At 47.4% G+C, this 17,353-nt stretch overlaps 2 protein-coding genes across 3 annotated transcripts in view; both read left to right on the top strand.

The window, feature by feature from the left end:
• The window catches only part of LOC146784477 (guanylate-binding protein 7-like), a 189,106-nt gene that overhangs the window by 64,743 nt on the left and 107,010 nt on the right, over positions 1-17,353 (top strand). For both annotated transcript variants that reach the window (XM_085633277.1, XM_085633278.1), the window contains exons 3-4: positions 4,586-4,713; positions 5,018-5,127. In XM_085633277.1, coding sequence (XP_085489403.1) covers positions 4,586-4,713; positions 5,018-5,127 — 238 coding nt within the window. The remainder of the gene's footprint in view (positions 1-4,585; positions 4,714-5,017; positions 5,128-17,353) is intronic.
• Positions 7,867-13,264, top strand: LOC146784478 (uncharacterized). The gene is made up of 2 exons (XM_085635104.1): positions 7,867-7,921; positions 12,183-13,264. Exons 1-2 carry the CDS (start codon positions 7,867-7,869, stop codon positions 13,262-13,264), a joined length of 1,137 nt encoding a protein of 378 aa, XP_085491230.1.

Here is a 17,353-nt window from a genome sequence, read left to right as displayed (position 1 = left end):
CAATCTCATTATACAATCAGTAGTAGTTCATGACTGACAAAGTCCATTAAAAATGATTTTTACTTCCGATTACAACGACTCCCATACGATCAAGGGGGTAGCCCAACCCGACCTCCACCGGCCTCCTAACGGCCACACAACGGCCCACCCTTTGCCCGGGCTTAGCCCGGCGCCGCCCGCGCGCGTCCCGCGACGTGAGCCGTTTGAATTTAGCGCCTCCGGGCGCAGAAGTGCTGGCGGGAGGGGGCGGTGCCAGCTAGGATCCTGGGAGCCGTAGTCCTGCGCTCCCTTCGTGTGGCAGCCAACAAGCACCAACAGCGGCGTGAAAGAACGAGGGTGTCCGCCTCACAGGCTACCCACTGGTGACCAGGTAAGTTTTCGCCGCCCACAGCCGATGACCAGAAATATCCGCAATGTCTCCCGCTCCACCGAGGGAGCCGTTTGAATTTAGCGCCTCCGGGGCGCGGAAGTGCTGGCGGGAGGGGGCAGTGCCAGCTAGGATCACAAACAAATTGTTAGGTGTTCTCACAAATAACAGTACAGAACTTAAGTTGAACAGAATAAATTAGTCTTCTTTTGAAAGTAGTTCTTTATTCTTAGGTGTCTTCCGTGCGATACACAACATCCAGCCGACACGTGTTTCGTCGCTACATGGGAAAGTATGTCCCGCGACTTTTTCAAGGCTGTGTTTTAAAAGAAAATTAACATATGTTGACTTAACATAATTTGGGAAGTCACCATTTTCTCAAATTAGGAGCAGATAAATATAATATGGGGACGAACATTGACCGGGGCATGTATTTACTCGTCATGCTCCTTTCCGTTTAGGCTAGCACATTTAATAGCGCGTAATACATATTCAACGTTCTCCTAAACAAACGCTCTGATTAATATTAGGCCAGCGTTTTCGTGTGGATCATCATTTCTAATATCCTAACACAAGTATTAACATATATTTGTAGTCAACTGAGCGACTCTTTTGACGCAAATTTTGGATACAATACAAGAACAAACTTATTTACCCTTGTCCTTAATTCACTTTCTACAGCACTGGAAATAGGTTTTAATAGTACCTGAAAAGGTCAACAACCTCAGAGGAATACTGACGTTACCACTACTGAAACCCCAGGTGGTTTGGAATTATCACCACTTTTGAAGTAGGTGCTTTCTTTAATTAATAATGCCCAGTTTACTTTGGCCACTGAACGTTGTGGAGCCCTTCTCAATAATACTAATTATGATTATTTGTATTTTCGTTTTTAGAACTACCTAAACGAACGAAAGATAGGTAGCTATGATTGCACGTTATGATGAATTCACTGTCATGATCTAATCATATGACAAATGGCACAATAGATATCGATGCATGACCGCACACATAGACGCACCACTTTCGGTATTAAACACACCATAATGAACTCAGTCACATCACACCACGATTCTGTTCACTTTCACCACTACAAATCACGACTAGCCATGATTCCTTCAGCGCATTTCCCCACTATAGCACTTTTACACAGTTCTCTCCATTCCTTATGAAAATCATAATTAGCCTATTTCAAGTATGATTATTGTACACTCTAATGTCAAGGATATTTGGTATTTTGTATATCTTGGACGACCTGTTCACCCACTGGTAGCCGGTTCGTGAGTTTCACCACCTATTTTGGTTGACATTGCAACTGAGTACATGTATTCAAGTTATGTACTAGACAGGTTTTTAATTTTCTTTTAAAACACAGCCTTGAAAAAGTCGCGGGACATACTTTCCCATGTAGCGACGAAACACGTGTCGGCTGGATGTTGTGTATCGCACGGAAGACACCTAAGAATAAAGAACTACTTTCAAAAGAAGACTAATTTATTCTGTTCAACTTAAGTTCTGTACTGTTATTTGTGAGAACACCTAACAATTTGTTTGTGATACAAAAAGGATGTGTGCTAAGGACTGAATGCCATATTTTGTAGAGCTTTGGCTCTTTTTTCTGGGGAGTTAGGCGGTACTTCCCACCTTCTAGCACCATCAAAATACTTCAGACAAATAGATAATTTATGCTTAATTTCCCTGTGGCGCCGTTACCTAAACCTAAAACCCCAACTCTATTACAGTGCCAGCTAGGATCCTGGGATCCGTAGTCCTGCGCTCCCTTCGTGTGGCAGCCAACAAGCACCAACAGCGGCGTGAAAGAACGAGGGTGTCCGCCTCACAGGCTACCCACTGGTGACCAGGTAAGTTTTCGCCGCCCAAAGCCGATGACCAGAAATATCCGCAATGTCTCCCGCTCCACCGAGGGAACCGTTTGAATTTAGCGCCTCCGGGCGCGGAAGTGCTGGCGGGAGGGGGCGGTGCCAGCGAGGATCCTGGGAGCCGTAGTCCTGCGCTCCCTTCGTGTGGCAGCCAACAAGCACCAACAACGGCGTGAAAGAACGAGGGTGTCCGCATCACAGGCTACCCACTGGTGACCAGGTAAGTTTTCGCCGCCCACAGCCGATGACCAGAAATATCCGCAATGTCTCCCGCTCCACCGAGGGAGCCGTTTGAATTTAGCGCCTCCGGGCGCGGAAGTGCTGGCGGGAGGGGGCGGTGCCAGCTAGGATCCTGGGAGCCGTAGTCCTGCGCTCCCTTCGTGTGGCAGCCAACAAGCACCAACAGCGGCATGAAAGAATGAAGGTGTCCGCCTCACAGGCTACCCACTGGTGACCAGGTAAGTTTTCGCCGCCCACAGCCGATGACCAGAAATATCCGCAATGTCTCTTATGGGGTCCCCCTTTTGAACCTCTGCACAAATGCGAAATACAGTTCCTCACTTGGAAAATAGCCTTCCTCGTTGCTATCACATCTCTTAGAAGAGTTAGTGAACTCCAAGCATTAACCATACAAGAACCTTTTTTGCAAATCCATTATAACAAAGTGGTTCTCAGGACTAACCCACATTTTTTACCTAAAGTCGTTCCTGCCTTCCACCTTAACCTGTCTGTTGAACTCCCAGTTTTTTTCCCTCTACCTGACTCAGTGACAGAACGGGCTCTTCAAACGCTAGACGTTAACAGAGCAATACTTTACTACATTGAAAGGACAAAATCCTGTAGAAAGACTAAAGAACTCTTTGTGGCTTTCTCCTCACCTGATAAGGGCAATCCCATTTCAAAAGCATGGATTGCAAGGTGGATTGTTAAATGCATCCAAATATGCTATCCTAAAGCCAAACGCACATTAACCATACCCCCTATAGCTCATTCCACACCTAAACTAGGAGCTTCTATGGCATTCTTGGGGAAATTCCCCTAGATGACATCTGCAAAGCAGCAACTTGGTCTACACCACACACTTTCACAAAACACTATTGTGTAGATGTGCAAGCAAAACAACAAGCTAGTGTGGGCCAGGCTGTGTTAAGAACACTTTGTCAGACCATTGCAACAGATGCAGGTAGCCACCGCTAAGGAGATAACTGCTGTATAGTCTATACACAAGTATATGATCTACAGCTCATATGCCTTGAACGGATAATGCTACTTACCAGTATGCTTCTGTTCTTGGCATGTAGAGCTGTAGATTCATATATGCCCACCTGCCTCCCCGGATACCTATATCTGTTGCAGTACTATCTTACTTAGATACATTACACATGGACATCTCTTTCTATTTCTTACTAACTCCATCATAACCCTTCATGGCGAAAACAATTTGGAGATGGAGTCGATGCCCATGTGCACTATCACCCTAAGGAGGAGTCACCTACCTCGTGACTACAAAGACTTCTTTCTTCCAAGACAAAAACAAAATGCAAACATCCGATCCCAGCACCAGATGGCGAGCTATGCACAAGTATATGAATCTACAGCTCTGCATGCCAAAAACAGATGCATACTGGTAAGTATAATTTTCCTTCCTGGTCATAGGCTACAAGAGTAAAGAAAAAGCACAAAATATATTGCCAATCGCTGAATGTAGAGTTTCAGGACATTTTATTTACATCCAGTTGATGGAGAAACAATAGGTTCCTTTCTAGTAAAAGTTTAGGGTATCGTTTATGAAGACTGCGAATGGAACTCTGTTAGCATCTGGGGAATTATGCATCATTCTCGGCTAGTGAAGATGATCATTGTCACGCTTAAGGAGAACATTTCATTTGATTTAACTGATGCTTTTTCTTTTGGATCAATTTTTGAAGTTGGTTGGCTAATGATGAAAGACCCTCTCCGTTTTCTGGAAAAATTAAGCAGTTTAATTTAATTGGCATCTCTGTCACTTTCGGCCTGATTTGGAGTTTGGCAGATGAGTTACTTGTCACAAACTTAACGAATACCCCATCTACCTTTAATAAGACAGACAGGATGTCTGTCACATTAATAAGACTAATAGGATATCCATCACATTTGTGATGGAATAAACCTTTGCCAAACTATAAATGTGGCCCTAAGATTGTATTCATTTTGGTGGATAGTTATGTTGTTCATGAATGTGCATGAATTAGACGTATATGCCTACAGTTGGTTTTGGGCAGATATAATAACAAGAAGTACATATGAAATGGGAATAGTAGCATTGCCACTTTAAATTTAAATTTGTTTTTTTCCACAGGCTTTTCCTTGGGATCTACCATTCAGTCTCACACTAAGGGGATTTGGATGTGGTGCGTCCCACACCCTCAAAAACCTAACACTACCCTAGTGCTGCTGGACACTGAGGGCCTTGGCGATGTTGAGAAGGTGAGTTATGTCTTTAGACAACTTACCACTGTTTTTACCTTTTGAAATCATTTATGGTTATCTGATACATGAAAGTGAACAGCTTTATTTGTTTTATAGCACCAGCATTAAAATGCAGTATTGCAAATTAAAATCACTAAAAATACAGTTCCACATACTAATCTCTATATTAAATATTCTGCAAAATCTCTACAACAACAACCCAAAATAATTCCTGAAGTAACTCGTGGTGATCTGGTAGATAATAACAATCAAAGTGTTATTTTATTGTGTTTACAAAACCTGTATTTTGTATCTTTTCCAGGGAGATTCTAATAACGATAACTGGATATTTTCTCTGGCAATACTACTGAGCAGTGCCTTTGTGTATAACAGCATGGGCACCATTGACCAACGTGCACTTGAGCAACTGCAGTATCCTTTGGAAAACTCATAAGTTCCATGCATGTGTGCATCCATATGTGTCGTCATGGTTTAGGTCTATGTTCTTTACCTGAAACAGCTTACTTCCTTTTCTAAATCCTTCTTTAGTGCTCTGAATTTGTTGAACAGCCTGGTCCTTCTGCTGAGTTTGTGATCTTTACTAGATCTCCGTGATCCCTAATTAAATGCGGTATTGTTGATATGAGGGCACAGAATGCACTGTTCAGTGTTTGCACTTTTGATGGAGTCTATGTCCTCACATCAGCTGTGCTGATGTCAGACACTGAGTAAATATTACTGGAAAAGTCCATATTGCTACATATGCTCTGCTGTTACCTTCCTATTAATGTGAATGCCACATAAAATTGAAATTAGGGTTCATATGTAACACAATAATGAAGTCTGGAACCGTTAAACCACTTAAACGTAGTTCAAGCATGAGAAGCATTTTCTTTAAAAAAACAAAATAAATTTGCAATGTTAACTTAAGGCTTTCCTCCTGCTGGGATATTCATTTTTAGGTCTCGGCTCGAAGGCTGCGCTTGCGCAGTCTCGATCCGAGATTTAATGACTTGGAGAAGAGGGGCTTGAACCCTCCCCTCTTCTCCCCTGTTCTCCATTGGCTGGCCTCTTGAATGCTGGCCAGCCATTGGAGAAGAGGTCCGTCATTCCGATTAGGCCCCGTCCTTTTCGGATCGGGGGGCGTGTTTTTTTCAACAAATCTAATTATCTCCTCCAGCCAATGGCAAGAGGAGATAAAAGCAAAACACGCCCCCGAATCCGAAAACGCCACTGCGTTTCTCCGAGGCATTTCTGCTCTGCCTCGGAGAAAGGCAGTGGTGTGCTTGCCTTTTGCTCTGCCTTGTTTGCTGACGGACTCCGGCGCTGCGCTGTGGGGCCGGGCTGCACTCGTGGATGTGGCACATCAGCTTGGCCTGCCGATTTCGGTGCGGGAAACCTAGTGTTTGAGCCTAGGGGGCGCATCCCATCCGGTGAGTCGGTTTGCCCAGGTTAAACGCGGGGCTCTAGTGCAGCGCTCCGATTTCTGGGGGCATATATTACTGGCCATGTTGGTGCTCTGAGCCTCGTGTGCGGGGCTCGGGTAAACAGTTGCTGGTGTGGGTTCTCCAACACTCCCCCTCCCCTGGGTCACGGCCCCTCCCCTTGTTGCGGAGCTGGCTCAGGGGCCTCGGCCAGTGTGGGCCAGATGTGAGTGCGGGGTGGGGGGCAGTGAGCGTCGCGAGGTGCCCCACTCCGCTGCTCTTTCTACGGCGGGGCCGTCAAGCCCCCGGCCAGATGGGTCATGTTGTGGATGGTGGGGGCAACGATCGATTGCCACGGGGTCCCCAAATAACTCTTGGGGTGGGCGGGGGAGCATGGTGGGGACGCTCCTCCCTCCGCTTAGATGCACTATGGAGTGCCGGTTCAGGGCCCCTGCCCGCGGGGGCTTGATGATGCGTGTTGCGGGGGAGGGGGCGCAGAGTGAGCAGAGTTCCGCAGTCCGGTATCGGCTGCAGGCCACGGGTCCGGGCCTGAGGGTCGCGTCCACATCATGTGATTTTAGGCTAATTACATAATCTCCCCTGCCCAAATGTGTAATGCTAGTCGGTGCTCCGGCCAATACCTTCGGGTCGACGTGGCGCCCACGTTGGGGGCACCCAACAGCCCCGGGCTGGGGAAGGCTTAACTGCCGACTGTGGAGCAGGAAACCAGGGTTCGTGCCTGGGGGTCGCGTTCTCATGTGATTTGGGTCAATCGCGTATTCTCCCCGTGCCTGAATGTGTCATGTTTATCGGTGCTCCGGCACAGCGCTTCAATACTTTCGGGTCGCGTTCGCGCTATAGATATGATGGTGCCGACTCCTGTCCCGCATGTCGCACCGGCCGGGTGCAGCGTGGGGAGAGTCAGCTGGGTCGGATTGTGCTGGTGCGCGGGTGGGTTGGCAGACCGGGCTTTGGCCTTGGAGGCCCTGGGTTGCCTATGCTTAGCGCTCCAAATCCGTGTAACGCAACCCCCCCCCCCCGCAGCCTTGCAGGGGCATCACTTTCTGTGCAGCACGATCTGCTTCCTGCGAGTGTGAGTTATGTCGCAGTCAGTCATTGTATTGTTTTAATGTTATCCCGTAAGGGGATGGTTTCAGTTGGGGAACAGCTGCGCCATTTTTCAGGCCGCAGAAATGCCAAGGGGACACTATTAGTACCCCATCCAGAAAGTGTATTCAAAGCCGAGAGAAGCATGCATCTCATCTTGGGTAGCCACAGCTTTCACTTCTGCACTTTTTCTGTTTTTAAAAATATATATTTCCTTCTCCGTCATGGTTCGGTGCAGGTGCAAGCAATTTCGACAATTTAGGGGAGGTTCCCCCCCATTCCAGTTTTCAGCTTTGGTGTGTATTGGGATGCAACTGCGGGTACAAAACTATTGTATTGAGACTATTTGAACCGTTAATGCCAGAAACGCATCAGCATAGGAAGTATGGTTTTATGGAGTCTCCGCATACTCATGCGTGTAGTATTACTACGGTGCTATGGCAAGCGCGACATGCCTTGATCAAATCACCAACTATTGCAGTGCCTGTATGTGCAATGTACACATGGTTCTCTATCGAGGGGTCTGGTGCGCTGCCCCAGCGGGCGCGGCTCACTCAGCCTGCCTCACCGGGTATTGTTCTGAGTGCAGGTTCTCCGGTGCAGGTCTGCTGTGTCGTGCGTTGGTCAGAGAGAAGGAGAAATGGTTAGGAAGATTGTCCCAGCAGACCGGGCAGCTGAAAAGCAGGATGTGTCTGGTAATGGCGAAGATAAGGCGTCGTTTATGTATTACCTGGGGCAGAGACTTACGACCACGGACTCAGGGGAGCAGTTTCGAATAACGGGCAGGGCCTCAAGCCCATGTGCGGCGCGAACCACGGTGGCGTCTGAATGCACGACTCCAACTTAATGCAGGAAGCTTTAAATTATATGTTTCGTCGTACAGAGCATAGGAAAATGGACGGGAGACTGGGTGGTGCTTTCATGAAAAGATGGTCTCGGGTCTATCCTGAAATCGCTGAGAAAACACGCAGTTTTCAAGCAGAAAGACGATGTACTGATGCGAAAAAGTAACGTGCCACCATATTACATCACGATTGAAACCTCTAGCATGTCATGTCTCTTCTACACCAAACAATGCTTTTAATTAGGAAAATTATTTGGAAAACGACCACAAAATAACCTACGGCCACACAAAATGAGCCATTCGAAGGAAGAGTATGTACAAAACCAACCGGATGGGATCGGGTCGCCTGATGCAACGAACCAGTGATTTATACGAGCCCACCCTTTACAACCGCACACATGCGAATTATCTATGCCCCGTTACTTCAAAAGACGCCTAAATTACTACATTAAACAAGGAGGAAAGGCGTGTGTCTGTTTATTTATTTTCATAGTACGTTTCCACTAATTAAATTACCGTGCGGGTACATACATCCTAATAATACGTGTGGCCGCAGTTTACAGAGTACGAGGCTAAATCAGAGAGGAGGGAAGAGTTAAGAAGACCGCAAGAGGGTACAAAAACTATTAAGTTCTGGAAGTCTATTATATTTAAACACTATGGCATTTCAGAGGACAGTAGTAATTTTTACATATGATACGTATTGAATAATTATCGCCTTCCTCATGTTTGGAAAGTTGCTGAAATTGATAATTTTTTCCAAAGCGAATGTAGAAAAAGAGAGGGGCTCGCTTTAACAGCGCAAATCCTCCCTCTCTCACATACGGTTAGACAGGGTCTAAACCTCTGCAGATTTCAAACATGGCCACTATATTTATAACACCTTCTTCTGTTTCTATTTAGCTCAGTACGTTTCGGAATCGTTACTTAGTCCTCTTTTTATTTCCATTGTCGTGTTACTTTTCTATGCTCCTCCTACTTCCTATCATCTTCCAAAGCGTGCTGCTGCCTAGTGCTTGTTTCAACAGTTTTAGGAGCTACTTACAGCAACGCCTGTGTAGCCGCCAGCATGGTGAGTCCGCTTGGGAGGGGGAACCCTTTCAATGCCCCACCACAACTCTGTGGGATTGTTATCGGACTCCGAGAGATACTGTTGAGTGTCGATCCTGGTCTGTCACCTATCACTGACTACCACCCCAAAGAGCAGTAATCTTTGAGTTATTTGTTTTCCACCTTACCCATCACCACCTACAGCTGACGCATGCCTCAGCTTTTAGCTGTTTTGTGTGCATTGACACGGTGCTGTCACCTGTGTCTTCTCCTTGCCACCTGATTATAAATGACTCCGAGATAGATGAGGTATTTTAATGTCATTGGCATGTATCAGTGAATCCGAGGTTTCCCCTCCAGGTCTGGGAGCCATCGAGCAATGATCATAAAACCTATTTTGTCAGACACGCAGATAGTGACACTGGAATAAACGTCTACATCTGCTTCTGCATACAGAGAGAACAATAACGCTAAGACTGTCAACTTCCTTTTCTTACCAAGCAACAACGATCGGAGGGGCTGTCAACAGTGTTTAATTTGTTAAAAATTAATAGGTGTAAGTGCAGGCGCCCAATTTTTCCCACTAGGAGCTTGCAAGTTGCAGCCGATTGTCTGTTGGTGTTGCCATTGAGCAAGATTGTTTAGTTGTGATTCCACATCATGCTCCTTTTTTCTACCATCCTACATTTTCTCTTTGTTGCTTGAAAAGATGGAATGTAGCTGGATAGTGTATCTGGTTGCTTTCAGTGCGCTGGTTTTGTGCCTGCCATAGTGTAACGTGCTGACTTTGTTCCTGTGCAATTTGTTGACTCATAGACGTCTGGCTATGCCTGCACTTTGCTTGCTTTGTGTTCAGAGCAGCAAGCTGCAAGAAGTGGGGGAAGTCTCGTTTTCAGTTCTAGGCGTGCCCAACTCAAATGCCACATTTAAAGGGCAATGCCGTTTCTTTAAATGTTTTAAAAACAAAAACAAGAATAATGTCATGAGCAATGCCAACAGCTCTAACTTTAACAATGCCTAGACCATTGCATTGTAAATGCTTGTTTGTATGTGATGTGACACAGCGCGCACAATGTGCTGAAGTTACATCAATCAAATTGAAAGCAGTCTGCACACAAGTGTGGCAACACTAGGTTCTAAGAATTCAGGGGATTCCCACAAAAACAAAAGGAAAATGCCTGATTTTAGCCAATGTTTGAGGTTTTCAGTGCGTTCTGGGTAAGTAAACTTAGTTGGATCCAGACAGGTCATGCTCCCTCTGACTCCCCCATGTGTCTAGCTCTCAGAAATATCTTGGTTTAGCAGTTTTCCTGGGTGGCAGTTGAGTCCTGGCCTAAATACCACAGCTACTGGCATCAGAAAAAATCTGCTCGATTTTGATTAGGGATGGGCGGAAAATTCTGCTCTGCCATCAGAGTATTGCGATGTTCATGAAAAATTCAGCCAAGCGCCGTATCGCAGAGTTTTTTCCTTGCACCAGGCTCACCAACATTAAGTTGGTGAGCACAAGTGAGTCCCCTAGCGTGATTTTTAGGTGCTAGAATGGCTCCTAACGAGATGTTCGAGGCATATGAGTTGCAGATTACACACTTGTGCATAGATCGCCATCTGGTGTTGGGCCCGGATGTTTGCAGTTGTTTTTCCTCTTGGAAAGTCTTTGGAAGTCACGAGGTCGGTGACTCCTCCTTTGGATCGTATTGCGCATGGGCTTCGGCTCCATCCTCAGATTGTTTTTTTCCGCCATCGGGCTCAGATGTGTTCTTCGCGCTCCGGTTCCGAACAGCTTCCAGTTCGACGATTGACGCGCAATCCTCACCCCAACTCGCGGTATTGTTTTCGATCGCGATCTCCCCACTCGACATGCCTCTCATCGGCAAACCTTCGATTCCGGTCATCGACGACGGCCTTCGGGCCTACCCAAGCTCCGGTCCTGGCTAATGGAAAGGACTCCCTTCAAGAAGTGCCCTCGATGTGGGTCCAAGTTCCCCCACACCGATATCCACGAAGTATGCAATCTCTGCCTCTCCCCTGAACACGAGGCTCGAGATTGTCCGGCGTGTAAGTCCTTCCGGTCCAAGAAAACCATTTGAGACCGAAGGGCTAGAAGAACCATGGCACACTCGTCGACGGCGATTCCGGACGACATCTTCGGGGAAGGCGTCGACGCTCCAGAAGAACACCACACCGATGAGGGACTCGTCAGCACCTCCGAAGCTGACGATTCCGATGTGGAGGACATCACTCCGGCACAGAGGGTCATGAGTACTTATCTACCCCCCCCCCCCCACACCCTCGCCTGCACCGAAAAAGGCTTCGGTCACGCCTTCGCCTCCGGGCCTAAGCAAGACCAAAGACACTGCTTCCCTCACCGCACCTTCGGGCCCGGTAAAGAAGTCGATTAAGCCTTCCGGCGGCTCGGGCTCGAGCCAGCCCACCGTCGGTGCCGATAAACACTCTTCGACACCGAAAAAGAAAATGGCCTCCGCTTCGACACCGAGCCCCGCACCGAAACACTCGGTGTCGAGAACCAGCTCCAGCTCCTCGGTGCCGACACCATCTTCGGCACCGACAAAAGCACACAAGGCCACCGGCACCGACACTTTGAAGCCGAAATCCACCTCGACGCCGACCAAACAATCAGACTTTTCCAAGCATAGTTCCAAACAACGAACCAGCGCGGATAAAGCCAAAAAACCAATGGCCCCGACGCCTTCGCACCGACGGACCAACCAACGTCACCAGAACTCTTTACACCGGATCCATTACAAAAAACACTAACCAAGGATCCTAAAACCGGACATTTGATGCTCTCCATCAAAAAGAGACAGCTGGAAAAACCTGCTCTGCCTCCACCTCCAAAGAGGAAGGACTCTGCTACCTCTCCTTTCAGAATACCTTCCCCTCCTCCACCGCCCCCTCCACCTTCCCCTACTCCACCGTCTCCGCCCCCACCTCATCATTCCCCAACACCCTCTCTCCGGATGATGATGATCAGGGGGATCCATATGATGACATAGGACACATGCCCCAAGATTTACCTACAGGGGACCCCATTCCCACAGGCTCCCCAGACCCATGGGACGATTATAATATCCCTGACATCCCTAGCGTCCCACAGGATGATCTCTATCCTTCCAGACCTTCCCCACCAGAAGACTCACTGGGTTTCAACCATCTTTTACAAAGGGCAGCACACTATCACGGGGTAGATCTCCATACCGACCCCGTGGAGGAGGATTTCCTCCTAGATACGTTTGACACCACACATAGGACTACCTCTATATTGCCTATGCTCAAGGGAGTTATAAAACATGCGCCAGAGGTCTTTAAAGATCCAGTCAGAGCCAGGGTCATTAACCCGCGCATTGAAAAGAAATATAAATCCGCCCCTACAGATCCCTCCTACATCAGAGGGCCAGCACCACTATATTCTCTGGTAGTATCCACAGCACGTAAAAGGGCCAACTCCCAAGCGTCAGGCGAAGCACCACCACCTGACAAAGAGTCTAAACTCTTGGACGCATCAGGCAAGTGTACTGCATCCCAAGCTGCCAACATATGGCGTATCGCTAATACACAAGCACTACTAGCCAGGTATGACAGGGCCCATTATGACGAATTAGAAGCCATAATGCAACATCTCCCTGATAAATACAAACCTAGGGCCAACGAGCTAATTCAGGAGGGCAAAACCATTACTAATACCTCCATACGTTGTGCCCTAGATGCAGCAGACACAGCCTCCAGGGCCATCAATACTAGTGTCCTCCTCCGTCGCCATGCCTGGCTAAGGATCTCAGGTTTTAAACCGGAGGTACAGGCCTCCATCCTCAACCATCCCTTTGACCAGGAACATCTGTTTGGCCCAAAAGTGGATGAGGCCCTAGAAAAGATGAAAAAGGACACAGACATGGCAAAATACATGGGAGCTTTACAATCACACCCTCCCAGGCGCTCCTTTCGCCGCTCTTCCTTTCGGAGCACATCCAGAGGCTACTCCTCCGACACCGCTTCCACTTCATATAAGGCCCCTACCCAGTCCACCTTTACAAGGGGCTACCAAAGAGGTGGCTACAGGGGCAACAATAACAAAGGCAGAGGCAAAACAAACACTGCCCGCTCTGCCACCGCACCTACCCAATGACTTCCCTCCACTCCCCCCAGACCATCCCACTCCGGTCGGGGGCAGACTCCAAAATTTCATCCCTGTCTGGGCCACCATCATGTCAGACATGGGTAACACAAATAATTTGGTCAGGCTACTGCCTAGAACTAATATCTACCCCCCCCAAACATCCCACCCAGACAACGCCCAATATCACAAGAACATCTAACACTACTAAAGCAGGAGGTAATCTCCCTCCTACAGAAAAGGGCGATAGAACACGTTCCTACCAACCAACGAAATATGGGGGTCTACTCCCTATATTTTCTCATACCAAAAAGGGCCGAGACTCTGCGGCCTATCCTAGACCTCAGGCCCCTAAACAAATACATACACTCAGACCATTTTCACATGGTAACGCTTCAGCAGGTACTTCCACTACTTTCCCAAAACGACTTCCTGACCACTTTAGAACTAAAAGACGCTTATTTCCACATTCCAGTGCACAACGCTCACAGGAAGTTCCTCAGATTTGTAGTGGACGGCCAACACTACCAATTCAAAGTACTCCCGTTCGGAGTCACAACAGCACCACGTGTATTCACCAAGTGCCTAGCAGTAGTGGTAGCACACCTCAGGAGACAACACATCCATTTCTTCCCATACCTAGACGACTGGCTAATAAAAGCCAGTTCATACAGCCAGTGTGTACAACACACGCATGCCACTATCCAGCTACTTCACCAACTGGGCTTCACAGTAAACCACGCAAAGTCTCATCTACAACCATCCCACATAAAACAATATCTCGGTGCCACCATAGACACCTCAAAAGCGCTAGCCTACCACAATCCTGCCCGGATTACAAGCATTCAGGCTCTACGCGCAAAATTCATGGCACAACACTCCCTTCCAGCTCGAGTGTTTATGCAACTAATAGGGATGATGGCCTCTTGCATCTTCATACTACCTCACGCGAGACTCCAGATGCGTCCTCTCCAAGAGTGCTTAGCGCGCCAAGGGAACCAGGCCCAAGGTCAATTAGCAGATCTAGTGTTGGTAGAGGGTCGCACCCATCACTCTCTGCAGTGGTGAAACACCACAAACCTTTCCAAAGGTCGACCGTTCCTGGACCCGGTTCCCCAGATAGTACTAACCACAGACGCACCGCTCTCCGGCTGGGGAGCTCATCTATTACATCTCACCGTGCAGGGCACATGGACACCTCAACAAAAGTTACTCCACATCAACCATCTGGAGTTACTAGCGATCTTCTTAGCCCTAACATCTTTTCAAACACAGATTTCAGGCAAGGCAGTCCTAATCCGCATAGACAACATTACAGCCATGTATTATATGCTAAAACAAAACGGCACACTCTCTCCGCAGCTCTCTCAGCTAGCACAGAGCATATGGAGATGGGCCATACCCCAGAACATCTTTCTCCTAGCTCAGCATGTCCCAGGAGTCAAACACTATGGCAGATCTGCTCAGCAGACAAACACAACAAATCCACGAGTGGGAACTCCACCCACAAGTTCTATACCCGTACTTTCAGATGTGGGGGCATCCACAGATAGACCTCTTCGCCACCCACGAAAACACCAAATGCCCAAGCTCCGCCGCCAGATATCCACACCCATTGTCCAAAGGAAATGCGATATGGATGAACTGGTCAGGCAGATTTGCGTACGCTTTTCCACCTCTCCCACTCATTCCACTAGTGGTGCGCAAACTACAGCAACACTCCCTGACACTAATCCTAGTAGCTCCAACTTGGGCCAGACAACCGTGGTACACCACAATGCTGGAACTATCTGTAGTCCCGCACCAAAAATTACACCTCTCTCCACACCTCTTAACCCAGAACCATGGAGAGATTAGACACCCGGACCCAGCTCAGCTCAACCTTGCGATCTGGCTACTGAAATCCTAGAATTCGGTTATCTAAATCTTACCCCTGACTGTATGAACGTCATCAAGGAAGCTAGGTGACCCACCACTAGAGCGTGCTACGCCGCCAAGTGGAAACGTTTTGTTGTCTATTGTCACAACAACACCATCAATCCCCTAGACGTCTCCATTCAACACATCATAGGCTACTTACTCCACCTACAAAGGTGTAATCTAGCCTATACGTCCATTCGCCTGCACCTCGCAGCCATAGCAGCTTACCTACAAAACAGGCAACATCTATCACTCTTTAGAGTACCTGCCATTAAAGTCTTCATGGAGGGCCTTAAAAGAATAATTCCCCCCAGAGTCCCACACTCACCTGTGCGGAACCTGAATATTGTTCTCACCAGACTAATGGGGCCTCCCTTCGAACCACTGCACAAATGTGAACTCCAATTTTTAACATAGAAAAACCGCTTTTCTTGTAGCCATCACTTCCCTCAGAAGGGTCAGTGAGATACAAGCATTTACCATTCAAGAACCTTTTCTACAAATGCACCATAACAAAGTTGTTCCCCGTACCAACCCAAAATTCCTCCCTAAAGTCATTTCTCCCTTTCACCTAAACCAATCTGTAGAACTACCAGTATTTTTCTCGCAACCACAAGCTGTTGCAGAAAGAGCTCTCCACACACTAGATGTCAAACGAGCCTTACTCTACTGCATCGAGAGAACACAATCTTTCCGTAAGACCAAACAACTGTTTGTCTCTTTCTCTCCACACAAGGGCAAGCCCATCTCCAAGTCGGGGATAGCTAGGTGGATTGTCAAATGCATTCAGATTTGCTACCACAAAGCAAAACGAACGCTATCCGTTCCCCCTAAAGCCCATTCTACACGTAAAATAGGTGCTTCAATGGCTTTTCTAGGAAACATCCCATTAGATGATATCTGCAAAGCAGCTACATGGTCAACACTGCACACTTTCACTAAACACTATTGTGTAGATGTGCAAACTAAGCAACAGGCTAGTGTGGGCCAGGCTGTACTCAAAACACTATTTCAAACCACTGCAACAGATATGGGTGGTCGCCGCTAAGGGTGGGTACTGCTGTATAATCTATGCACAAGTGTGTAATCTGCAGCTCATATGCCTCGAACGGAATATGCTACTTACCAGTATGCATCTGTTCTTGGCATGTAGAGTTGCAGATCTACACACGCCCACCCGCCTCCCCGGCTACCTTTATCTGTTCCAGTTTATCTTATTTAGATACAACACACATGGGCATCTTCACTGTTTATTACTACGCTCCATCATTTCCCTGTTGGCGAAAAACAATCTGAGGATGGAACCGAAGCCCATGCGCAATACGATCCAAAGGAGGAGTCACCGACCTCGTGACTTCCAAAGACTTTCCAAGAGGAAAAACAACTGCAAACATCCGGGCCCAACACCAGATGGCGATCTATGCACAAGTGTGTAGATCTGCAGCTCTACATGCCAAGAACAGATGCATACTGGTAAGTAGCATATTCCTTTCTCAACGTGGCCAGTTGTGGCAGTTCACAACCGTGCCTATTGAGAAAACTGACACTTGAGTAGAAAATCTACCCGAGTGTCAGAAAGAAGTAGCGTGCCCCGGCCTACAGCGTGGTGTTGTTCGCACAGATATAACAGTGGCAAGCGAGCACCAGGTACTGAAAATCATTGCAAGCAGTGCAACATGTCAAATTCTGCCACCTTGTGGAAATTCATGGAATCTCACAGATTTTTTATGTAACTACGTGGAATCCCACGGAGTGAAACTATGTGAGCGCCACCCAGTCCCATTTTTTATGGCAAAAAAAATTGATGGCTCCACGTTGTCTTGTGACCTTTTCTCTTGCAGGTGCTAGACCCAGCAACACATGTAGGGTACAAGTTTTATTGGGAGAAGTTTGGGTGGGTGGTAGGAATTTTGTGAATTCCTACAGCTTACAGGACATTTTGAAACAGGAAGGTGAGGATAAGTCATGATTTTTACCAACTTTTTAGGGCATTGTAGCTAAGAAACATTTGTGGGATCCACATGTCTTACCATGCTGGACTGCCCTCACTATCTAGTTTTCATAAATGTCTGAGTTAATACATTTAACTGGGTGGAGGCCAATTTCAGTTCAAATTTAGCATTTACCCACATCGCAATAAAGAGTATTTTTTCAGGAGAAAAACATGATGTCTCCACATTG

The sequence above is a fragment of the Triturus cristatus genome, chromosome 11 (assembly GCF_964204655.1).
Source record: "Triturus cristatus chromosome 11, aTriCri1.1, whole genome shotgun sequence".
Taxonomy (NCBI): domain Eukaryota; kingdom Metazoa; phylum Chordata; class Amphibia; order Caudata; family Salamandridae; genus Triturus; species Triturus cristatus.
The sequence above is the reverse complement of the archived record's forward strand: the minus strand, read 5'-3'. Positions and strand labels throughout refer to the sequence as shown.

Bases quoted from the DNA above. Each gene is read 5' to 3' on its own strand.
- LOC146784478 (XM_085635104.1), top strand. From the start codon at position 7,867: ATGGTTAGGAAGATTGTCCCAGCAGACCGGGCAGCTGAAAAGCAGGAT. The intron at 7,922-12,182 runs GTAATGGCGAAG...CCATTCCCACAG, and splicing joins TGAAAAGCAGGATGTGTCTG to GCTCCCCAGACCCATGGGAC.